Source organism: Lacerta agilis, chromosome 3 (assembly GCF_009819535.1).
Source record: "Lacerta agilis isolate rLacAgi1 chromosome 3, rLacAgi1.pri, whole genome shotgun sequence".
Classification (NCBI taxonomy): domain Eukaryota; kingdom Metazoa; phylum Chordata; class Lepidosauria; order Squamata; family Lacertidae; genus Lacerta; species Lacerta agilis.
The window spans coordinates 99,705,097-99,730,424 of NC_046314.1; the positions used below are offsets into that span (position 1 = coordinate 99,705,097).

A 25,328-nucleotide genomic window follows, 5' to 3' on the forward strand; every position below is an offset into this window, starting at 1 on the left:
TTACCTTACTTTTGAGTCGGCCTAGGGATTTTATGAGATTCTGATTACAGGGTCTGGGTCGATTCATATGGCGAGAGCCGGTCCTTGAAATATAATGCGGTCCCGAGCCATTTAAGTCTTTCTGTGTCTAAACCAGCACATTTAAATGGGCCCGGAAACTAATTGGCAGCCAGTGCAGTCATGCCAGGGTCAGTGTCATATGCTCAAACCGTCTGGCCCTGGTGAGCAACCTGGCCACCAAATTCTGCACCGGCTGAAGATTCTGAATCATCTTCAAAGGCAGCCTCACGCATAACATGTTGCAGTAATCTAACCTAGAGGTTACCAGAGCATAGGCAACAGAAGCCCTGGTCCAGATAGGTATGCAGCTGGGCAAAGCTGATGGAAGGCACCACTAAGACCACCTGAGCTTCAAGCGACAGCAGTGGATCCATTGGGTACCCCCAAGCTGTGTAGCCAGTCCTCAGAGGGAGTGTTACCCTATCAAGAAAATGCAAACCGCCCCCCCCCATTCGTCCACTCTAGGAAACCACCCACTAACAGTGCCTAAGCCTTATCTGGATTGAGCTTCAGTTTGTTGGCTCTCATCCAGTCCCTTACTGAGGCAAGACAACGGTCTAGCACATCCACTGCCACACCTGCAGATGTAGAGGAGATGTAGAGTTCTGTGTCATCAGTATATTGCTGACAACATATTCCAAAGCTCTGCATGCAGAAGTTCTCAAGTTCAGTTCAACACAGGTAGGGCTGGATGAGAACCCTGCCTGATATCACAGACGGCTGTTGGCAGTTGGTATAGACAGCATTGACCTAGTTGGGCCAATGGTTTAGCTTAGTATAAGGCAACTTCCTGGGTTCCCACATGGAGAAAATCAGAAGCAGTTGGACAAAAGAATGGCATCGTCCCTGCTAAACTTGTTCTCTTTGGAGTACACAAACCAAGTGAGCTGGAAGAAGCCCTGGAAGAACTTAGACTGCTTTGACCTCAGTAGCGATGAAGTCAAAAAAAGCTTTATAATTTTTCAATTGTCAGAAGGAATCGTTCTTGTCAGAAAGCCATGTAAACATCAAAGCTACTACTTTGAAGTCCCCTTGTGAGAACACATGTGAACATAAATATTCTTATCTAGTTGAAAAACTGGCGTGAGATCATTGTCTTGCCAGATGTTCCTCTCTACCCCCTGTGATATTACAGTGATGACAAATGGAAACGCACTGAAATAACATTCTCCCCAAAGAGAATTGAATTCAGCAGATGCTCTGCAAAGCCACTTCACAGAAGCTGATCCCTTCTGCGTTGGGTAAAAAATAAATAAACCGCAAACCATCCCGGGGACCTCTTTATGCCAGGAGTCGTACATAACGCCAGTGCAATCCTGGAAATGTCTGTTGAGATGGAAGCCCCACAGAGTCCTCCCAAATATATATGGATGGGATTCCTGTCTTTATCTCCTGCAATCTGTTAACCGTCCACAGTAGTCCTTAGAGAGCCCTCCATTTATAAGTGATATGCATGGTGCCCATTTTCCACTGGGGATTGCCGGGTCCTGGTCTTGTCCCTGGCATGGAAAGATGCTGTTCCAGGGGGTTGTAGCCACCTAACTTTTACTTACTAGTCCCACTGACGTTAAGAAACCTAAGTTAGTCATTGTAATTAATACCAATGTAAAAGCTAGGTGAATACATCACAGGGTGTATTGTGCCAGCCTGTCAGGTACAGCACAGCACGTAGATTTCCCCATAAGAACTGACCTGGACCCTGCAATCATCACCTGAGGCCTTTCTTTCTTAGTGTGCCTCCTTCATGGGAGGTCTAGAGGGTGACAACATGCGAACAGCCCTTTTCTGTGGTGGCTCCCTATTTGTGGAATTCTCTCCCCAGGGAGGCTCGCCTGGTGCGTTTGTTACACACCTTTAGGCACCAGGTAAAAACGTTCCTCTTCTCCCAGACTTTTGGCCACGTGGGTGGCGCTGTGGTCTAAACCACAGAGCCTAGGGCTTGCCGATCAGAAGGTCGGCGGTTCGAATCCCTCTGTCCCAGCTCCTGCCAACCTAGGAGTTTGAAAGCACCCCAAAGAGTGCAGGTAGATAATTAGGTACTGCTCCAGCAGGAAGGTAAGCAGAGTTTTCGTGCACTGCTCTGGTTCGCTAGAAGCGGCTTAGTCATGCTGGCCACATGACCTGGAAGCTGTACAGCGGCTCCTTCGGCCAATAAAGCGAGATGAGCGGCGCAACCCCAGAGTCGTCTGCGACTGGACCTAATGGTCAGGGGTCCCTTTACCTTTAAGGATGCTGAAAGTATGATGGTGCTTTAAATGGTGGCATGACCATAAATCTCATGTTCGTAATCAGCTGCTTTGCCACATTCTATCAGCTTATTGCACTTATTGCACTATCGTCTGAAGAGACTTACATATATAGTTTCCAGGTGATCGTCTGTCTAGGCAACTTACATGACCAGACATTCTTAGGATCCACAGCGTCACATGCCATCAGACCAGGAATGGGGAGCCTCTGGTCCTCCAGACGATTTTGGACTACAACTCCCATAATTCCTGACCATTGGCTGAGCTGGCTGGGACTTAACGGCAGTTGGAGCACAACAACATGTGGAGGGTCACAGGTTCCCCATCCCTCTTCAAGATCATTCTCCTGTCAAAAATAATGGATTATTTAGAAAAGCTGCATTTGGCAAGGATCATCATGAAGTCAAGCATCTTGCATCTTTTGGCGAGAAAACTTTGGTTGAAATCCACTAAATCTCTTCGTTTGCACAGCTCCTGTACAGATTTAATTAAACTGGTGTTGGAATTGGTGCTCAGTGAATTATGGCCTTTCATTCTGACATGACGCTGTAGAACTTGTGTCAAGAATACCTTGTTTCAGAAGCTATGGGTTGTTGTTTTTAAAAGGTTTCTATGTGTGGTCTTTCTGTGTACCTGGTAAGCCTAGCAGCATTTACCATGAACTTCTCCACAATAAATGCAAGTTTTTCTCTCTCTCTTTTTAAAATGAGCTGCTATGCTTGTCAGTCTGTAAAGCAGATGGCAATTCAAGGAGGATTTTCAGTTGCCTTCCTCTTTGTGTGCAGAAGCTTTGCTATTTGGAGTTGTGTCTTTGTACTCTCATAAATGTCATGTCAGAAGAACACCTTGCGATGGTTAAGCATATCTTTTCTCTGTCTATTCTTAGCTTGTCCCAGGTGCAGAATCTCAACCGCCAGTTCCTGGATCCTCACCAGGAGACGATGACAGATCAAAGTCGGCACCAACTTCCCCATGTGATCAAGGTTTGCCCCCTTTTATTTTTATATTTTTTTTGGGGGGGGGGTCTCGCTGAACTGCAGCCTTGTAAATAATGTGGCCCCAACAGCTCAGATTTAAGAAAGAATAGATTATGAAAGAAATGGTGTCATAACATGGCCACATCACACAGATGGAATTGCCGTGTTCTCAATAGATTGGCTTTCCAGTTTAAAAAGAGAGCGCTGTGTTTGTAGCCCTTATGGCTAAGTCGAGATCTTCTTGAAAGTGTTTGGGCAGCCCTTGCTGAAATCTCCAAAGTCAGAAGGGCAATGGGATAAGATTTTTCAGTGATTTGGGGTGGGGTGGGGGGCTTCAGCTAACCCCTTGCCCCTCTCTCTGATTAGCAGCATTGAGATAAATGATGCAAAATTGTTTCGACAGAAAGAATAAAGTACTGTATATATAAAGAGAGAGAGAAAGGTCACCTCACAGAGCGTTTGTTGTGGGGGAGGAAGGGAAAGGAAAATGTTAGCCGCTTTGAGACTCCTTCGGGTAGTGATAAAGCGGGATATCAAATCCAAACTCTTCTTCTTCTTCTTCTTCTTCTTCTTCTTTCTTGCTCAGTAGAGCAGAAGGACCTACTAGCCCTGAAGATTCAGGAAAAGCTGCTGAAGGCTTTTTGGGGACCATCTAGTGAGATGCTGTCTTCTGCAGAGGTGGCAAAAGTGGTGCTCTCCAGATTTTGGTGGACACCAACTCCCATCAGCCTCAGCCAGCATGGTTACTGGGCAGAGATGATGGGAGTTGTAGTACAAAAAAGACACCTCTAGCAGACACCATATTGGCTGCTCCTGTGACTTGCAGCAGCTTTCCAATGTCTCTGGGGCCTTTCCCAGCAGTGGAATTCCCAGCATTAACTGGAGATGTTGAGGACAGATCCTGGCGATTTCCAAGGGCTGCAGTTTAGTAGTAGAGCATTTTATTTGCACACAGAAGGTCCCAGGTTCAGTCCCTGGAATCCCTGCATAGGGCTAGGAGAGAGCCCTGCAAAAGCCACCACTGGTAGGGTAAATACTTACCTAGATGGACCAATGGTCTGATTAATGTAGGGCATCTTTCTGTGCCCCTGTCTGTTTATCTATCTATCTATCATCTATCTATCCACATATACACATGTATGTCTTATTATATTATTATACATATTATTATACATACATAATAATATTGACATCTGATGCTCTTTTAAAATGTGTGTGGAAGAGGAGATTATTGGGTTGTTTTTGTTTTGTTTTGTTTTGTTTTGTTTTGATTATGTATTTTCTGTTTTTTATATATTGTGGTTTTATGCTGTGTACTGCCCTGAAATATACTGGTGTAGGGCAATATAAATTTTTTTCATAATAATGATGATGATGATGATGCATGCGTGAAGCAACCAGGAACCTTGGTATTGCTGAAGCTTAGCTCTTCCTTGTGTGTGCGTATTAAAATATCTCCCCGCTGCTATCATTTTAAACCTCCACAGAAATCAAAGAGCTTGAAAATAACATTAGGAAAGCATTGTCATTTGACAACCGAGGAGAAGAGCACAGGGGAGGAGCAGCAACCTCGACGGACGGCCAGCTTAACACGCCCGGGGAGAACGGTGAAAACGGAGAGGTCAAAACACAGACGAAGCGCATGGGCCTCGAAGAGTTTAACTTCATTAAAGTGTTAGGGAAAGGCAGCTTCGGGAAGGTGAGCAGTCCTTGATTGCTGCTTATTTCCACTGTGTGCATTGAAAACGAACATGTGGCACTGGTAGAAAGAAACAAGGTTGAGGATGCTCCTATGCAGGCATGGATGAAGCTTATGGCATATCTGTGCTTGTATTCATGCACACCCTCCTCCGGTTGTCATAGGGATTACCAAATCTATGCCAGTCGGTAAATTTAAAAGACTACATATCACGTCGTGCGTCAATTAGATCATGCATTGGAGCTTGGAGGTTTATAGGTAAGCCTGTTCCATGGAGAGCCGGTGTGGTGTAGTGGTTAAGAGCGGTAGACTCGTAATCTGGTGAACCGGGTTTGCGTCTCCGCTCCTCCACATGCAGCTGCTGGGTGACCTTGGGCTAGTCACACTTCTTTGAAGTCTCTCAGCCCCACTCACCTCACAGAGTGTTTGTTGTGGGGGAGGAAGGGAAAGGAGAATGTTAGCCGCTTTGAGACTCCTTTTGAGTAGTGATAAAGCGGGATATCAAATCCAAACTCCTCTTCTTCTCTTCCTGATTTGAAAGAGGGCCAGTCTGGATCACCTGTAAATTTCCAGATCACCCAGATTATGGCTATGTCAGGGATCTGAATTCTTAGTATTATTTATTATTATTATTATTATTATTATTATTATTATTATTATTATTATTATTTATTGGTAACCCGCCCATCTGGGGTATTATTGGTTCCCTGCCCACTTTGAGCGGCTACCAACAGAATTAAAAGCACAATAAACCACCAAACTGAGCTGCTTAATGCTGTGGATTCTCAAGTATATTGGCACAATGCGGGGAAACAGCTGTGTAGTCCAGAGGTAGCTACCCGGATATTCTTGAGCTACCATTCCTATCAATCTTGGTCAGCATGGCTAATGGCCAGTGATTGTGGGAGTTGTAGTCCAAAAACATCAGTGGATAACACAGGGGATTTAGATGCAGAAGGCTAAGGTTTAAATCTCTGCTTAGCTGGGTGCTGCTGCACATGCGATAGTTTCTTGGGCTGCTTTACTTCCATTGGTGGTTCTTGGAATAATTTAGAAAAGAACTGGTACCACCCATGCCCCAAAAAATGACATAGAAATTATTCCCAGCGATGTACCGGTATTTTCTCTGTGGCACTGAACAAGTGTCTCTTTTTTAAGTTGGCTAGTTTAAAAAAAAAGTCAGTGCTGAATTATTTGTTAAGTTGAAAGTGTGTCTGCCAATTGAAATGCTAAGCTGCAGTTGGTGTCCTCTGTTGCACTTGACTGAAAAAGCACTCCATAGGGAGGCTGACATTTATTGTCCCTGAAGGTGATTCCTGCTCTGCATGCCCTGATTTTGCAAGTCAGATAATTTGCTTTTTCAACTTGCCAGCCATGCAGACTCAACAAGGCATGTAAATGTTAGGCTGTGTTTGCTCGGGCTCCTGCTGTTCCGCCGTAAGGAGGAGTTGCAGAGGTGACTTTAAAGTGGCAGCGTCGAATCCCATTCGGCTCTAGATGGATCGCGGCCCCTTGCTAAGCAGCGTTATGTGGGGAAAAGTCTGAAATTAGAAGTGACAACAGAGCCAGGATGCATTGAATTCTAAAGCCCAAGCGAGGCACACTAAAAAAAAATTCACTGGGGCAAAAACTGCAAGAAACAAATGCATTGAGAATCTGGATTTCATTTATGTCTGAAAAAACAGGTCCACATTTTGCAATGCTGATTCTTGCTGCAAGCATGCAGATGAGGCTTGGGGAACCTTTTCAAGCCCAAAGGCTGCATTCCCTTTTAGGCAAGCCTCCAGAGGGACTCAAAGCTAATTTGGGCAAGGCAAGCAAGGTGGATTTTAGCTTTGTAGAGTAGGCTTGTTCCCTCTCTATCATCAGTTCAGTTCAGGAAAGCCAAGGTGCATTGCTTAAGGATGCATTCCAGCCAGGCAAAAACAACTCCTGGAGGGTGCAGAGCAGGGATAGTGAGAGGTGTGTCTTGGGGAGGAGGCTGTTGCCTGGGGAGTGTCCTGAGGGCCAGATAGAGAGGCCTGGGTAGCATTTCAGGCTGGAACTGTGGCCTAGCTTGTATCTCTCATCTGTGATGCCTAGCCTGCCTAGCCTCCTGAGGAACCATAGTTCTTGTGGTGCTGGAGACTGGCTTTTTAGAGGCTCTGGATCTCTCTCTCTCTCTCTCTCTCTCTCACACACACACACACACACACACACCCATTACAATTTGTGAACACTAAAGAGAGGAAAAATCCTTTTATAGGAAAATCTAAAAACTAGGAGTAGGCCTAATGGAGTTCTCCACTTGCCCCCTTGAAAATTATTATCTTATTACCTGCCTTTTCTCCACCAGCTGGTTCCAGGGTGGGTGACAACCATCTACAATTCAGAATTAAAAGCAGTTAAGACAAATGACAGCCACAGGAATATTGGGTGGACCATGAACAGGCACATTTCAGGTGTAAAGAAGGGTGTCTTCAGCATTCTTCGAAAGCTGAACAGTGAAGGAGCCAAACGCACCTCTGTGGGGAGGAAATTCCAAAACTTAGGGGTTGCCGCAAAGATTGACTTCTCCTGGATTGCCACCCCCTGAACTTCTGAGGGTGGTGGAACTACCAAAATGGTTCCCTCTGCTGAGCTTAATGTTTGAGAAGGTCTGTAGGGAAGGAAGTGGTCTTTCAGATAGTGTGGAAAAAGGCATTTTGCATCAAGATTGTCTGCTGTGTGTGCCTCTCCATTCAGTGATTTTTATTCAGAGTGGCACTAAAGAGATCATTTTGTCAGCGGAAGCATTTTTCCTTGCCAAATGGAATGATCGCTCATCTCTTTTCCTCACACGATATTCTGGGAGTTCCCCCCAACTCTCTGGAGCCGATTTGTGGGGAGCGGGGATTCCCATTGCGCTCATGGGAATTGTTGTGCTGGCTTCCACTAGTGCAAAACTTCCATTTGATTTCTCTTTTTAGCTAGTTTAGTATGTGAACTACTCGCTCTTTGCCGTGTGTAAAAGCGCAGTTGCCTCTTTGTTGCAGGTCATGCTAGCCGAGCTAAAAGGCAAAGATGAAGTATACGCCGTGAAAGTCTTAAAGAAAGATGTCATCCTACAAGATGATGATGTCGACTGTACAATGACAGAAAAACGGATTCTGGCATTAGCACGGAAGCATCCTTACTTAACACAGCTCTACTGCTGCTTCCAGACCAAGGTAGGTTCCATAAATCTATCACCAGACTTGAGAAACCAAACCTCCGCAGGATCTGGCCTGGTCATTGTTCTGGTCATTGGTGCCAAGATGTTGTCTTTTGTAGAAAGTTGCACTCTCTTTTCTGTATGTGAACATTTAAATCGGATTTGATTCCTTTATTTCACATTATGCTGAGTGTGCTTTTAAAACCAAAACAAAAAACTACTGGTATAACGCTGCTTTGCCAAATAGATTTTTTTTTTAAGTCAATGATTATGTAGTCCACCAACCAATTCTCTTGTGCAAACTCCATTGTAAAACAGTGTTGTTTTTTTAAAAGGACTTTTAAAATATATGTCCTGTGTTGCCTTTAAAGTGCCAGAAGGTGGCACTGAAGATACAAAAAGAAAGGGGGAAAACCAACTCCCCCCCAAAAAAACCCTCAATTACTTTGGTTCTGTCTCTGAAAGAAATGAGGTGGTTACATAACTTCATACATGCTGTAGGAGCTGCATTGTAATCAATTTTGAATTCTCTCTTAAACTATTCAAAAGGACAAACACAGCCAGATCTTTTACATAGCACACATTTGTTTATTTATTTGAACCCGTTTATGAGTCTCTTCCCATAAAATACCTCAAAGCAATTTCACAGTAAAAGCATCAACAATGAAAAAATAACTCCATATGTAAAAACAACCTATAACGATTTCACATGTGATAACAATTCCAATTCCAGTACAGATGAGATGTCTCTCGGTGGCAAAGTGCATATTTGCATGTATTATGTATGCCTTGAAATAAGTTATAGCAGCTCTTAGCTTGTTTATAAGATTTCTCACCCCACACCCTCTTCACTACAAGGTCCCAGGGCAGGTTACAATAACATCATGCACCATCTTTAAAAAAGCCCCACAAAAAATAGAAAACCAGAACACTTACAAAACAAGTGAGAAAAGAACAGTATAAATTAAACAGTTAAAGCCAATGTCACACTTGTAGACTTAAGAAAGAGAAGTTTCTTGTAAGTACTAACGTCAGCTCTCATGCTGCCAACTGCAAGAAATATTCCTTGAGATGGAAAACATGCCATCAATAAACTTTATACCGTCACCAAATCAGCTCCTGTAAAATTAGTTCTTTCTGCGTCCTGTTAGCACTGAAAACCAACCAATGCAATTCTTTTTTCCCCCCAATGTAGGCTTCCTATTTAGGATTTCTGGTATGAAATCCGTCTTCTGGATTGCAGGCAAAAGAATGTCACAAAAGCATGCAAATAATCCAGTGCTTGGTTAAGTTTAGTGGAGTTGCATTTCTAAGCTGTGAGGGTGAAGGGGAACCTTAATCAGAGCAATTAAACCTTCCCTTAATCCATGGCTTTGTTTCATCTGTCCTCACAATGGCAAGATCCCCCGCATAGAATTAACAGCCATAACTTCTTATGGACTACTGCAATGCGCTCTATGTGGGGCTGCCTTTGAAGGTGACCCGGAAACTGCAATTAATCCAAAATGCGGCAGCTAGACTGGTGACTGGGAGTGGCCGCCGAGACCACATAACACCGGTCCTGAGAGATCTGCATTGGCTCCCAGTACGTTTCCGAGCACAATTCAAAGTGTTGGTGCTGACCTTTAAAGCCCTAAACGGCCTCGGTCCTGTATACCTGAAGGAGCGTCTCCACCCCCATCATTCAGCCCGGACACTGAGATCCAGCGCCGAGGGCCTTCTGTCTGTTCCCTCACTGCGAGAAGCAAAACTACAGGGAACCAGGCAGAGGGCCTTCTCGGTAGTGGCGCCCGCCCTGTGGAACGCCCTCCCATCACAGGTCAGGGAAATAAACAACTACCTGACATTCAGAAAAAACCTGAAGGCAGCCCTTTTTAGGGAAGTTTTTAATGTTTGATATTGTTGTATTTGGTTTCTGTTGGAAGCCGCCCAGAGTGGCTGGGGAAATCCAGCCAGATGGGCGGGGTACAAATAATAAATATTATTATTATTATTATTATTTTTATACAGCTTTATTGGGGTTTATAGGGCTTCACGTGCATACTCTCAGACATCTTTACCTCAGACTTCTAACACGAGGTATTATGGTGCAGCATTAGCCCTCTTTCTGCAAATTGGGACTTGGGACTCACTCTGAGAGACTTTGGTTTGGATAGCCAATGAAATAATTGCTGAGTAGCTTCGTTGCTTAGAGCATGGTGCTGATAACACCAAGGTTGCAGGTTCGATCCCCACATGGGACAGCTGCATATTCCTACATTGCAGGGGGTTGGATGATCCTTAGGATAACTTCCAGCTCTACATTTCTACGAGTCTAAGGATGCACATATTGTGTTCACCTCTGTGCTGTCGTGCTTCCAGGGAGAGATACGCACTTTTTGTTTAAGGTCCATATGAAAAAATAAATCGCTATCCATTATAGGCACTTTCCTGAAAACCAGCTGAACCTGTTTGAATAGAGGCAACAGTGGGACTGGAGGAACAAGTGTGTGTTGACCTCTCTCGAGTCACTTTCAGCAGTCCTAAAATCTTATTGTCTGTCAGGTAGGATGCAGCATCCCTGACCGTTGGCCATGCACTCTGGGGATTTACGGAAGCTGAAGTCTAACAATGTCTGGAGGCCCATGGGTTGTCCATCCCTAGAACGATGCAACATTGGATGCTCTGAGGCATTCTGGGAAATTTTAAACAGCAGCTTATAGCTCCCTGCTGGCCAGCTGGGCTCCCAAGGCAGATCCAGTGCTTGTGGACTTGGCCAGGATGCTGGGGGCCCCATCATTTCGTCTGTGTGCTGATGCCAGGCATGGCCACACCATGTAGGTATCATTTCGTACTACAAATTTGGCAGTCTCTTTTTAAAAAGAAAAAGAAAAAGAAAAGAAAGATGAATATGTGTATCAGACTCTTCCACAATCACGGTAAAAGAGTTATTTAATTTCCCTTGCTTTTATTGAGCAAAAGAAGAAGAAGAAATGTCTCTGGAGTTGTCATTTACAGATCCCATTGACAAAATATGCCCTGGCAACTTTCCAGTAACTGATTTGTGTGCAGCAGTCTAGATTTCTCTCATAATAGTGGCTTGAGGGGCAAAACGTGTCATTTGTGATTTAGAGTGCCAATTAACCTGACTGTGGCTGGTCAGTCTTATATTTGTCTGGGTCTAATCAATGGTTTGTAATTCATTTTAGCTGATCGTCTTCTGCGTGGGTTGCTAAGCAGCTAAACCTGTTGTGCAGGATGAGTGTAATCTACTTAAGTTGCATTTACATTGTCCAATATTACTGCTGCGTGTCACGTTAGAAGTTTGCGAGGGTCATATTTCATATTCTGCAGTGGAGGCCATTTATGATTGCCAGATGTTGGTATGAAAGCGTTTTTTTGGTGTGTGTGTTTTTGTGAGATATCTAATTAGACCCGCAAATACACTTTGATTTAAAAATACCCACCAAACTTTTCCTAATATACAAAATATGGTAAAATACTGGCAATGAGGAGCCGTGCATCTTTCGCTCAGTGCGTACAATGCATGACATGTTGGCGCCATTATAATCCTTATAAAACTAGCAATTTCAACTAGCATTTCTTGTTGCTACTGGAAATTCACCCAAGGCTAATTCGCAGAGGAAATTCAATAGCACAACAGTATGTCTTGCGTTTGGTTTTGCTTGTTCTGTGCTGGAGATAAACATTGTGTTCTGAGTTTCGACTTGTGTGTAAAATAAAAATAAAAATCCTCCTTTTCAAAAAAAAAATCAGATTTCATATTGCTATAGAAATATTCTCCTCTGTCGCACTTTTCTCTTTGCTAAGGTGATGTGTACTCATGCCAGGTGGGTGCAGAGCCCAGGAGATCCAAGATGGCAGCCCCCACTATTTCCTCTCTGGGAGTGTGGTGGGGGGAGGAGGAAACCAGCAGCACCATAAGGCCACTCTAGAGGTGGCATGCGGGGGGGGGGGGGGAGTGGAGCCTGCCAAGCAGGTAGCAAATTCAGCCTCCAGGGAGCACATCACTGCCACCATGGCTGCAGTTACAGGTGGGTAGCCGTGTTGGTCTGCCATAGTCAAAACAAAATCGAAAATTCTTTCTAGTAGCACCTTAGAGACCAACTGAGTTTGTTCCTGGTATGAGCTTTCGTGTATCTGAAGAAGTGTGCATGCACACGAAAGCTCATACCAGGAACAAACTCAGTTGGTCTCTAAGGTGCTACTAGAAAGAATTTTCGATTTTGTTTTGCCACCATGGCAGCAGCAATACATTTCTTGGAGGTGGAATCTGCCGCCTCTGTGGATCCTGCCGCTTGAGGCGCTCATTTCACCTTGCCTCATGGGTGCACCAGCCCTGTATGTGGAACAGGCTGCCTCCCTGTGTATTTTTAGGCAGCTTGTCAAAACAGTTTTGGGTTAGGTTTCATGGGCTTCTTTTTGCTGTCTGTGTTGGCCTAATTTCTGGAAATATGGGTGTCATGGCTGGGAGCTTGATGAATTGGCTTTCTAAATATATATATATATATAAAGCCTGCCTGCCTGTAATAATTAAAGAATGAAAGACATTGGACCACCACACTGTGAACTTTTATGAGTTTGTGCATTTCAAAGGCAAACAGAACAGCCCTGCAAATGAAGTTGTGGTAGCTCAGGAGTTTGGGAACTTTCCTAAGCAGTATGGCAAAGTTGAGTAAATGTTGAACGTTCCTATTGTCCTACAGACAGAAGCCCCCGTTGTGTCCAGATTGCTGACCTGATTTTGAGAGAGAGAGAGAGAGAGAGACTTGCTGATATGCTGCACTGTCATTCTGAGCTGCCCTTGGAAAATTATTAAAGCCCTGTTAGCTCACTGAAGCTCCATTGTTCTCAGCAGCCCCTCAGCAGCGTTAACTGGATTTACTCTCCCAAGAAAATACACAGCAATCATAGGCATCTGATCATTAAGGCAAAGTGGCGGAGAGCTCAAGATGTCAATGAGCAATCTGAGCTCATTCTCCGTGGGTTCTTTTAAAGCTAGACTGATGTTGATGCAATACATAAAAGTAAGTGCTATGTCCAAGTGGGGCTGGTCTAAATGGTCCCTGATTTTGGGGGCCTGGCCTGACTCCCCAAGTAATTTTTATCCCTCCCCTTACTCTCGGCAGCAGCAGAAGTAAAAACAAAACCAGTTTAATGTAGGCACAGTGCTGGAGTGGGTGGAGCCTAGCCTCCTAACTAGAATGCAAAATAATTCCACCCTGCTCATCAGATCAATCATTGGATGAGTGAAGGGGATGATAACTGCTTTTTTTTTGCTTTTTTTTTTAAAGAAAACAGATTTGATTGCACATACCACATCTAACTTTCTGTTATAATGCGTTGGATTCTGAGTGAATCCTGGTGTGAGGATATGTTATCCATCCTAAATTATGGACTTATACAGATGATTGATACTCCTAGAGATTGGGAGTGTCAGAGTTGAATGTCTCTTCTCCCTACCTTTCTTCAGCACCCCTTGCAGTGGATAGAATAATAATAATAATAATAATAATAATAATAATAATAATAATAATATGCAAAGAATTGTTAAGTTATCTCCCTATTTCTGTGATCCAAACCCTGCATTCACCTACCATTGGTTTGGTTTGTCAAGTCAACTTTCTATTCCACCCTTCATCATAGGTTGGTTTACAGTATAAAAACACAAAGACACATAACATAGTAACAAACAAAAACAAGACACACACACACCCCAATCCAGTTTCTTCATACAATCAGTTCAGACCCCAAGTTTCCACTGAATAGTTTGGGACATTGAACTTTTACTTCTGCCGCTACCACCACCAACACTGCTAAGTAGTAACTTTGTTCTATTGCCAACCTTCCCAGTTTGAAAACAATCTATGAAAGGTAACCCCTTGACGATGCAATCCATTGCAAATTGCACAGATTTCGCCAGACTGGTCATTTGATCACCATTTAGACTAAGTCCTGAACAAAACCCTTTCTTTGTGATTATACAGTAGTGTAGGATTAAGGATATGATTCCTGCTCTTCTTTTCTACCAGTGCCATTCTCTAGGCTTCAGCTCCTAAGGTAGAAACCTTACAGAACAGGGGCTAAGTTTTTTTGTGGAGAATTGTCAATGTCTCCAGCTGACCAGACGGGAACGTTTCATCAAAAATAAAAAATACATATAATTATCCATTGAACTGGAGACCTACTAAGGCAAATAAACTAGACCTAGCCAACAAGAGATAGATGCTGCTTCAGCCTGCAATATATGGCTTCCTTGCACTTTGCATCACTTAGCATAAGCACAGAGCTATTTGGGCACATGGAACAAGAGCCTTTTGGGCACATGGAACAAGGTAGGGCCTCTGCCCTTTAGGCTTGGCCATCACATCGCACTATGACCTTGAGGTTCATCTAGATCTACAGTCTGGTATGTAGGAAGGGCTGTAGCTCAATGGCAGAGCATCCGCTTTCCATGGAGAAGGTCCCAGGTTCAATCTCTGGCATCTCCAGGTAGGACTGGGAATGTCAGTGTAGACATTACTGGGCTAGATGGATGAATGGGCTGATTCAGTTTACTGCACTTGCTATGTTCCTAAGAGTATTGCTTTATCAGACCAAAGGCCAGCATCCTGTTTCCCACAGTGGCCAACCAGCTGCTGATGGGAAGCCAACAAGCAGGACATGAATCCTACAGGTAGCATATAGGCATCGTGAAACAGGGAGAAAATGGATGTGTATGTTTGTGTAACACAGGAGTGCACCCGGAGACTTCAGGTTTGCAGGATCAATTTTGTATTTTCATTGAACCTTGAGATCCTCCAATTGTAAAAGACATGCATTTAAAATTAAACAACATGGGACAATATCCATAGTATTGTAGCGTTGGAAGGGACGCTGAGGGTCATCTAGTCCAAACTCTGCAGTACAAGAATTTCAACTAAAGCATCCTTGGCAGGTGGCTCTCTATTCTCTGCTTAAAAACTTCCAAGGAAGGAGAGTCCACCACCCTCTGAGGGAGTCCGTTCCACTCTCAAACAGCTTTTACCATTAGAATGTTCTTCCTGATGTTTAGTTGGAATCTCCTTTCTTATAACTTGAAGCCACTGGTTTGAGTCCTACCCCCTGGAACAGGAGAAAACAAGCTTGCTCTATCCTTCATGTGACAGCACTTTGGATACTTGAAGATGGCTATCTCCTCTCCTCTCAATCTCCTCTTATCCAGGCTAAACATAACCAACTCCCTCAACTGCTCCTCATAAGGCTTGGTTTCCAGACCCTTGAACATCTTGGTGGCCCTCCTCTGTGCATGTTCAAGCTTGTCAGTATCCTTAAATTGCAGCACCCAGAACTTGACACATCATTTGAGGTGTAGTTTGACCAAGGCGTAATAGTGGTACAATGATTTCCCTTGTTCTGTGCACAAGGGAAGTGTCTGTTGATGCAGCCTAGAAGAGCATTAGCCCCCCCCCCCTTTTTTGCTGCTGTTTCGCACTGTGGACTTATTTAAATCTTGTGGTGTACTAAGATTCCTAAAGTTATCTGAAGAAGTGTGCATGCACACGAAAGCTCATACCAAGAACAAACTCAGTTGGTCTCTAAGGTGCAACTGGAAATAATTTTCTATTTTGTTAAGACTCCTAAGTCCTTTTCACAAGTTCTGCTAGTGCAAGGAGTTTTAACTGCTCCACACTTTCCTTTCCTTGTGTGCCCCTCTGCAAAATCCCTAAGTCTATCCCCCAACCCTCCAGAGTAAATTTATGGGGCACATGAGCGGAGAGGAGAGGATGTGGAAGTTAAAACTCCTTGAGTTAGTGTAACTGCTTAGTTGGATACCGTCCATGGTGCCTCTTAGCACTGCTGAACAGGGGGTTTGTTTTGAGAACCAGAAATGAGCTGAGCTCACAGGCCTTCCCCATGCAAATTTGCTCCTATTTACGCCAAACTTCCTTGGGGGTGAGGAATCTTTGCTTATGTACTACAAATCACCCAAAGGTCTCCCTGTCAATGCAAGTCTACCTTCTGACCAGCCCTGGCTTAAGAGGTTTTCTTATGATCTAAAAGCCTGAGAGAATAATAAACAATATATTTGTGTGGTGCTGAAAAGAGAGCGCCAGGTAAGTCAATCAGAGGAGAGCATTCCATTGGCCTTCCCTCCATTCACTGCTGCACTGGATGTATATTTTTTAAAACCATAGTCGAAACAAAATAGAAAATTCTTTCCAGTAGCACCTTAGAGACCAACTGAGTTTGTTCTTGGTATGCATGCACACGAAAGCTCATACCAAGAACAAACTCAGTTGGTCTCTAAGGTGCTACTGGAAAGAATTTTCTATTTTGTTTCGACTATGGCAGACCAGCACGGCTACCCACCTGTTTTAAAACCATAGTTTACTTTTGGACACATGTATCCATTTGTGAATCCCATATGGAATTCCCATATGGAACCCGCATCAGATTTGAAACAGGGCCACTTGCAGATCTTAGCTTCTGCTCTTAACTACTAAGACCATCGTGGCACCTTTTCCAAGTGCCAGAAGAAGCAGGCGTTGGTCTTGTCAAAGCAGATCTGGGTGTAGAGATAGCAGTCTTGGCGATTTGATTAACACTGTCTCATCGTGCCGTTTAACATTATGTTTATGCTTACAGGTCTGGGACCCAGGTGAAAGGACCCCATTTGTCTTTGCAATCAGCCTATGTCCGCCCTGGGGTGTTTTGTTTTGTTTTGTTTTGTTTTACCATGAGTGTCAATTCCCACTCCTGCACTTTGCAAGGGACAGAAAGATTTATTCATTGGTATTACAGCTAAATACTTAGTGTTGTGTTGTGAGGTTGGGGGGCATTTCATAAATTACTCAGAACAGGGCTGGAGGAATGGGCAAGTGTTGTTTGTATGAGATTTCTAAACTAGGTTTGGCTTTGAGCTTTACTTAAGGATCTGAACTTGGGAAGATTTCATTAAGCAAAACCACTGAATTTCTGCAAAAACGCCCAATCTGAAATGATCCATCTGTGGGAAAAGCAGAGAAAGAATTGTTTCTGGTGATTTGCCCAAGGAGATTAATTGCCATCCTTATTGTTTAGGTTAACGTATTGTTAAATATAGGGGGGGAACACAGTGGTGTAATCCATATATCCCCAAGGCTAATGGGGGAACTCAACCATGTGAGTAACACTATATCTGCGTTTTGTTTTCCGTTGCCCTTGAAACTCTATTTACAATGATAATACAGTGGGTTGTTGTTTTTTTAAAAGCTCGCAAGAAACCTCAAATCCAAGTGCATTCCCCTTTCTTTTGCCAGCCTGTCTTATTTGCAGTAATAATCCTTACAGCGAAACTCAGAGCACAATCTGGCAAGACCATTTATTGCACAGGGACATATACCTAATGCACCTATAGTGTCTTCTTAAGGGACAGAAGAAACCTTATTATTACTATATTTCTATGCTGCTTTTCACTCACATGAATCACAAAGCAGCTCACAAACAATAAATATCAATAACTTAATAGAACATCACAGATACAACATAAATCATATAGAATAATTAAATCACCAGTGAAACAACCACATTCTATAAAACACTATTAACAAAACATCTAAAAAATCCACAAAACAATATTAACTACATTAACAGACTAGAATTCAACAAACTAAGCATTGTTGAATTCATACACACGACACATCAGTTAACTTACTGGCATGATCAATTATATTGAGTACGAGCTGTTTTTGTTTGTTTTTGCAGAGCCACCAGATACCTCATCCCTTCACAAATAAAGCAGTAACTTATATTAGAACAGTACAGTGGTGCCCCGCTAGACGAAAATAATTCGTTCTGCGAAAATTTTCGTCTAGCGGGTTTTTCATCTTGCGGAGCGGCAATGACAGCCGTGCTCCGCAAAACGAAAAAAAAAAAAAGACGAAAATTTTTCATCTTGCGAGGCAGCCCCATAGACTTTTTCGTCTAGCAGGGCAGCCTTCCGCTAGACGAATGCCTTCGTCTAGCGAGTTTTTCGTCTAGCGAGGCATTCGTTTAGCGGGGCACCACTGTAATCTATATATATATATAAATGTTCCCATTCCGTGCGCGGGTGTTACCAACTTGCTCCGTAACCGCTGGACGAAACAGAATCAAATTAGGACACAGCATTCCATGACTATCAGGGAATAACATAGGATAATTAAATTTCCAAAAAAAACCCACACCTGACATACCGAAAATAAAGAATAAGCGCCAAAGAATTGGCGCGCCTATTAGATGTCACCAGCAACAGCACTGACATCACAACCAGCAACCAATAGAAAGGCGCCACCCAACTCCCAAGGCGACAACTTACAGCCACCGCCTCAAACGGCTGTCTGCCATTTGCGGCCTGACTTTCAGCCGCCGCCTCAATGGGCCCGACAACGCATAACAAGCAGGCAGTTGTTCACAGAGAGGGGGGGGCGGGGGAGCAATAGAGCTGCTACTACATGACCAAACCTCAAGAGACAGGAGAGAAGCCGGGCTTTGAGGCCTGGCGGCGTTGCAAGGCCAGGTTGCTATGGTAATGCGGGGCAAAAATGGAGGCCACCAACCCCCAAAGAAGCCACCTGTTTGTGCGTGCACGCCTTCCCAGGCCACAGCAATCGACAGCCACTTTCCAGAACGCGAGCTCCATTTTCAATTACACAGCAGTAAGCAACAGAGTTTCGGGGTGACCAGGGAAAGTGCGAGGGAGGGGAAGAAACGGGGGGAAAGACGGAGAGGAGGCAGGCGGAAATTCAACGGGAGAAGCTGTGTGGAGGCAGTCAGAAACGGGGGGAAAGATGGAGAGGAGGCAGGTGGAAATTCAACTGGAGAAGCTGTGTGGAGGCAGTCAGAAATGGGGGAAAAGACAGAGAGGAGGCAGACGAAAATTCTGTGGGCATGGACAGTTTACATTTATATATATATAGATCTTCCTTTTCCATTTCACAAAAAAGGCACCGCAATGCGTGGCTGGGCCAGCTAGTAGAATCATAGAATTGAAGAGTTGGAAAGGACCGCAAGGGTCATCTAGTCCAGCCCCCAACAATGCATGATTCTTTTGCCCAACGTGGGGCTCAAACCCATCACCCTGAGATTAAGAGTCTCACGCTCTACCAACTGAGCCACAAGACTCAGTCTTGTGAGCTCAGTTGGTATGAGCTTTTGAGTTACACAGCACTCTTAAGATATAGCTGTTCAAAGCAATCAATTTTTACTATTAAAATTTCAGATCAACCACTAGAGCACAGTCAAACAAATACGATTTTACAGTTCACACGCAAAAGACTGTTTGGGATTAACAGCACGACAAGAAACTGGGGGTGGTGGTGCATGGTCACATGGTCACAATCACACTGGAATGAGTTTTTGAGTGCTAGTTTGGTTGGTCGGGAGCTTTAGTCACCCAGTTCCTGGTAAAGCATGCTGATGTGTAGAAATTTGCCACATTGGTGGTGGTTTCATCAGTGGAGCCTGGCCAAAGGACTCCCATCACTCCTGAGGGCAGCAGGCTAGCTTGGGGGTGGGGCAGACCAGGTGGTGTGCTTATCTGGGTGCTCCATGGACATCACACTTGTAGAAGGGTCACTGCTGAGCATTACACAGTGATGGCTGGTGCCCATTGGTAGAATGGAAGGCCGGGAGCCCAAACATTGTGGGAAGCCAGAGCCAGTATTAGGCAGAACCAGGACTAAAGTCAAGCAGAAACCAATGCATTCTACTTGTGTGCCCTTTCTTCTCTCAAAGGCAACACTGACGTTGAGAAGGAGTGAAGCTGGTACCACCCTCTGGACTGGTTGCAAGTAGGAATATAGGCAGGTGGGAGACTGGCTGAGAGCAGGCTGAGGTTGGTGGGGCAGTCCCCCCCCCCAAATTGTGCCATAATGAAGAAGTGCCCACTGGCTTTGCAGACTTGCCTGGTTAACTGGGCCCCCACCTACAAGCACGATAGCAAATTGGAGCCGTTGCTGGTCTGGCCCAAGGAAAGCTCATGTTTTATCCATTAGCCTTGCGGTGCTTCTAAGCTTGTTTACATTCTTGGGGGCAAGTATGGAAGCATCTGCTTGGAGGAGTCGAGGGATACGCAAGGATTTGCCGGTTCTGTTTTTGTTATTTAAAGTAACACGAAAGGCAAGTGGCGTTAAAAAGTCAAACTGTTTCCCAGACAGAAGAGAGAACACTGTGTCTTAGTAGAAAGGATGGGGAAACTTCTCTGTTATATTTGAATAAAGAAATCTAAAGCACTAGAAAGAACAAAACAAAACAAAAAGTTTTCCCTAGATCTTATCTCCATACAATGGAAGGGTTAGTACTCCCCACCCCTTTCTTCTTTTTTTGTCCAAAACAACAACACCTTTTCTGTCTGTTCCCCACTCATTTGCTTACAAGTAACCAAGGTACCCCCTTTGCTAAAAGTTTGGGCCATTAGCCAGAGGCACACACCCCTTCTGCTTTCATGTATTAAGCACAAACGTTTGAAGGGGACATTCAGTTAAATATTGTACTTCAGACCTTTTCACTAAGCACAAGATTGTTAGGGAGGGAGCATGCCTGGTACACAAGGGCAAGACTTCAGGGCAACAGAAGTGGGGTGTGAGGATTAAAGCAAGATCCAGAGCATAAAATACCTAGCCCCAAGAGCTGTACTGAAAACGCAACTGCAAAAAGAGCCAGAAAACCATTATTTTGGGGTGCAAGGGGGTGGGTGGTAAAGGTAAAAGGTAAAAGACCCCTGGACGGTTGAATCCAGTCAAAGGCGACTATGGGGTGTGGTGCTCATTATAGGAAGAGCACTGTGGATCAGACCATATGAGATGCTCACGTAAGTGGGACATGTGCAGTGGCCCTGGGAATTGCTTTTCAGAGAGACACTGCCTCTTAATCTTGGAGGTAGCCGATAGCTATGGTAAATTCTGAGCAGACATGAAGCTTATGGATTATCTTTTCCATCTTCCCTCCTTGCTTCTGCCACAGGGCTTTAAAGGTTTATAGTGAATGTTCCAGGCTCTTGGGATATAGGGAATCCCAACCAGTATTCTCAGCAGAGTTTTAACACCACCTGCTTTCAGATCTCCATGTGTGAGAACAGATAGACTGATCTAGGCATGTCTTGTGTGTAGCTGCAACAGCTAATTTATGAACTGGTTAGCTGCTCTGCAGAACTTTTGTTTATATAGGCAAAGCAGTCGTGGCTCCTCTCAGATATAATGATTCCTCAGAAAATACACAGAGGCCTATTTCATGTCAAATATATATTGCGCTTATCTTTGGTTTCCTTTCTGGTTGACCCTCTCTTCCCACACAATTCTCTGTGTGCTCCAAAGCACCCCTTTCTTGGGGTTTTTCCTTTTGTCAGTTTTTGCTCCAGTTGCACCATAAACTATCTGAGCACGGACAGGCTGCATCTTTATAGACAGCTCTGTTTAATATAAATCTGTTGTGTTGCTGACTTAAGGATTGCTGCCATAGCACTCGTGTTTTTTGGAGGAGAAGTGGACAAGCTACTTAGATACAGTGATACAGCCTTCTGCCACCTCTGTGTATTGAAAGGGTTGCTGTGAAACAAGAATGAGAAAATGCTGCAACCATATTTAGGCCTCAGCCACTGCTGTATATTTGTATATTCCCAGTACAGTGGTACCTCAGGTTAAGAACTTAATTCGTTCTGGAGGTCCGTTATTAATGTGAAACTGTTCTTAACCTGAGGTACCACTTTAGCTAATAATAATAATAATAGGGCTAATGGGGCCTCCCGCTGCTGCCATGCCGCCATCGCACGATTTCTGTTCTCATCCTGAAGCAAAGTTCTTAACCCCAGGTACTATTTCTGGATTAGCGGAGTCTGTAACCTGAAGCGTCTGTAACCCGAGGTACCACTGTACTAGTGCAGGGAAAGGAAGTGAGAAGATTCCATGTGCATAGGAAAATCTATTATTATTATTATTATTATTATTATTATTATTATTATTATTATTATTCTGTTCTTAATGGGCACTCTTCAGCAACAAATTAGAACTTGCTACCTGCACTCTTTGAGAGTTCACAAACACTCCTGTGTGGAGGGCCACCAGGCCTTGTGGGTGTGCTGGCCCCAAGGGTTTGTCCATGAAGCGAGGTCCAAGTCCAGTCCTGGGTCTAGGGGTCCAAAGGAGGTCAGTCCGGCGGGGAGCGAGGCAGGGAGCAGGTCAAGGTCCAAGGCAGGTTCAGGCACAAGGTTGCAGGTTGAGCACACGCTTGCAACTATGTTGCTCACGCAACTTGGGCTGGGTCTGGCTGGCTTTTATCTGGCCCTATGCTTAGGGCCGCCCCGATCCTCTGGAGACTCACCTCTCCTCCGGGCCTGGAGGCGAGCACTCCTCCTGCAGACACTTAACTCCCTTCGCCTCTCTGCCCTGAGCCTCTGTAGCTCAGGAGAGGCTGGTGGGTTACTGGACCCAGGGGATGCCTCAGCTTCCTCTGAAGAGGCTGGGAGTGGAGCACCTGCAGGCAATGGGTCCTCCCTCCCATCAGGAGCCAGAGCAGACTCTGCTGATGCCTGCACCTGGGGATCCAGCACAGGTGGGGATCCTTCAGGCTCAAGCCCTGGCCCCGGCTCAGCTGGTTCTGGAGGCGGGGAATCCTGTGCAGGCTGGGATCCCTCAGGTTCAGCATCAGAGTCTGACTCCCAGGCCATCACACCATCCCCCCTCCCAGGCCTCCCCCTCAACTGAGGGGCCGGACCAGGCTTGCTGGGGTAAGCTGCATGGAAATCACGGAGGCAGGCAGGTGCGTGGACGTTTTCCACTGGTTCCCATGAACGATCCTCAGGCCCATACCCCTTCCAGTCGATGAGGTATTGGAGCTTCCCCCTGCGGTATCGTGAGTCGAGAATGCGCTCCACCTCGTACTCAGGCTCCCCCTCAACCAAAACTGGCTGCGGTCGTGGATTGTCTGGGTGGAACTCGTCGGGCGGGGCGACTGGACTAAGTAGGGACCGGTGGAATACTGGGTGAACCTTGAGTGATGGAGGTAACTGGAGGCGAAACGCCACCGGTGACACCTGCGCAGTGATGGTGAATGGGCCGGCAAACCGTGCATCCAGCTTTCGTGAGGGCCGAGAAGGATGCAGGTGACGGGTAGAGAGCCACACCCGATCGCCAACATGGAGTTCTGGCCCCTCCTGACGATGTCGGTCAGCTTGGGCCTTGTATGCGTCCTTGGCCTGGCGCAGTTGCTCCATCAATAATTGTTGCTGGGACTGAAGCTCCTGAAGCCAGTCTGTCACTGCGGGGACCGCGGAAGCTGGCAGCACGTCCGGGAACAAACGTGGATGGTAGCCGTAGGAGGCCTGGAACGGGGTCTGCTGGGTGGAGGCGTTCACTGCATTGTTGTAGGCGAACTCCGCCAATGGCAAGTGATCGACCCAGTCATCCTGCTGGAAGCTGCAGTAACACCGGAGGTACTGCTCCAGCACCGCATTTGCCCGTTCCGTCTGGCCATCGGTCTGCGGGTGGTGGGCCGAAGATAGACAGACCTCCGTCCCAAGGGTCTGGTGCAGGGCTCGCCAGAAGTGGGATGTGAACTGGACGCCGCGGTCAGAAACCACACGCTCGGGAAGGCCATGCAGGCGGAAGATGTGCTGCATGTACAGTTGAGCCGTCTCCTTAGCTGTGGGTATGGACGGGCAGGGGGCACAGTGCACCATCTTAGTGAAATGGTCCGTGAAAACCAGGAGGCAGGTACAGTGACGAGATGGGGGCAAGTCTACCACAAAGTCCAGTGAGACCGTGTGCCAGGGACGTGGTGGGACTGGTAATGGCTGGAGCAGACCGGGGGGTCGCCCAGTAGGACCCTTGGCCCGCCGGCAGACATCGCAACCAGCAACATAGCGTGCCACATCAGCCTTCAGGCGGGGCCACCAGAACTCCCGGCTTACCAGATGAGTGGTCCGGTACCGCCCAAAGTGCCCTGCTGCTGGGGCATCGTGGGACATCTGGAGAACCTCAGCCCGCAATGGTCCTGGTGGGATGTATAGACGACCCTGGTGCAGCAGTAGGCCCTGGTGCAGGGCCAGCCCTGGATATCGAGGGCATGACCCGTCAGACAGTTCCCGGAGCCGTTCCTGAGCCCAAGCGTCGACCCGTTGCTGTTCTCGCACCCGAGCCTGCAGTGGCTTGGCCTCCTGAGTGGCCAGGAATGTGGCTGGTGGTAAGATAGTCGTCGGTACTGCCTGCTGTACAGTGTCTGCGACGTCCTCGGGTTTCCGGGACAGGGCATCCGCTTTCCGGTTTTGGGAGCTAGGGATGTAGCGGATCCGGAACTGGAACCGGGAGAAAAACAGCGCCCACCGGATCTGCCTTTGGTTCAACTTGCGGGTGGTCTGGAGGTACTCCAGATTCCGGTGGTCCGTTCTCACTTCCACCGGGTGTCGTGCCCCCTCAAGATGATGGCGCCAGACCTCAAAGGCCACCTTGATGGCCAGTAGTTCCCGCTCCCACACGGTATAGTTACGCTCCGCCGGAAGGAGCTGCCGGGAGTAGTAGGCGCAGGGTAACAGCGGCGCATCGGGTCCGTGTTGCTGAGACAGGATGGCACCGAGAGCCGTACTGGAGGCATCAGTCTCCACCACGAAGGGACGAGAGGGATCAGGATGCTGTAAAATCGGCGCCCTCTGGAAACAGGCTTTCAACCCCTGAAATGCCACTTCAGCCTCCTCATCCCAGGAGAAGGGTGTCTTGGGGCGCAGCAGTCGGGTTAATGGGGTGGTGCGATGAGCATAATCTGCAATGAAGGTCCGGTAATAGTTGGCGAACCCTAGGAACCGCTGTAAGTCCTTGCGGTTCCGGGGCGCTGCCCACTCTCGAACCGCAGCCACCTTCCCAGGGTCCATCTGCACCCCGTCAGGGGAGAGTCGGTGTCCAAGGAAGTCCACTGACCGCTGGTGGAACTCGCACTTGCTGAGCTTGGCATACAGGCGGTGCTCCCGCAAGCGCTGCAACACGGACCGAACATGACTCTCGTGACGGGCTGGGTCACGGGAATAAATCAGAATATCATCTAGGTACACCACCACGTATTTGTCTAGCAAGTCCTGGAACACGTGGTTGATGTACCGTTGAAACACGGCGGGTGCGTTGCATAATCCGAACGGCATAACCAGGTATTCAAACTGCCCATACCGGGTCCCGAATGCCGTCTTCCACTCG

General features: G+C 46.1%; 1 protein-coding gene across 1 annotated transcript in view; it reads left to right on the forward strand.

The window, feature by feature from the left end:
- Positions 1 to 25,328, forward strand: part of LOC117044287 (protein kinase C epsilon type) — a 153,680-nt gene that overhangs the window by 65,857 nt on the left and 62,495 nt on the right. Inside the window, exons 7-9 of the mRNA XM_033144901.1 lie at positions 3,193 to 3,289; positions 4,771 to 4,982; positions 7,997 to 8,170. Coding sequence (XP_033000792.1) covers positions 3,193 to 3,289; positions 4,771 to 4,982; positions 7,997 to 8,170 — 483 coding nt within the window. The remainder of the gene's footprint in view (positions 1 to 3,192; positions 3,290 to 4,770; positions 4,983 to 7,996; positions 8,171 to 25,328) is intronic.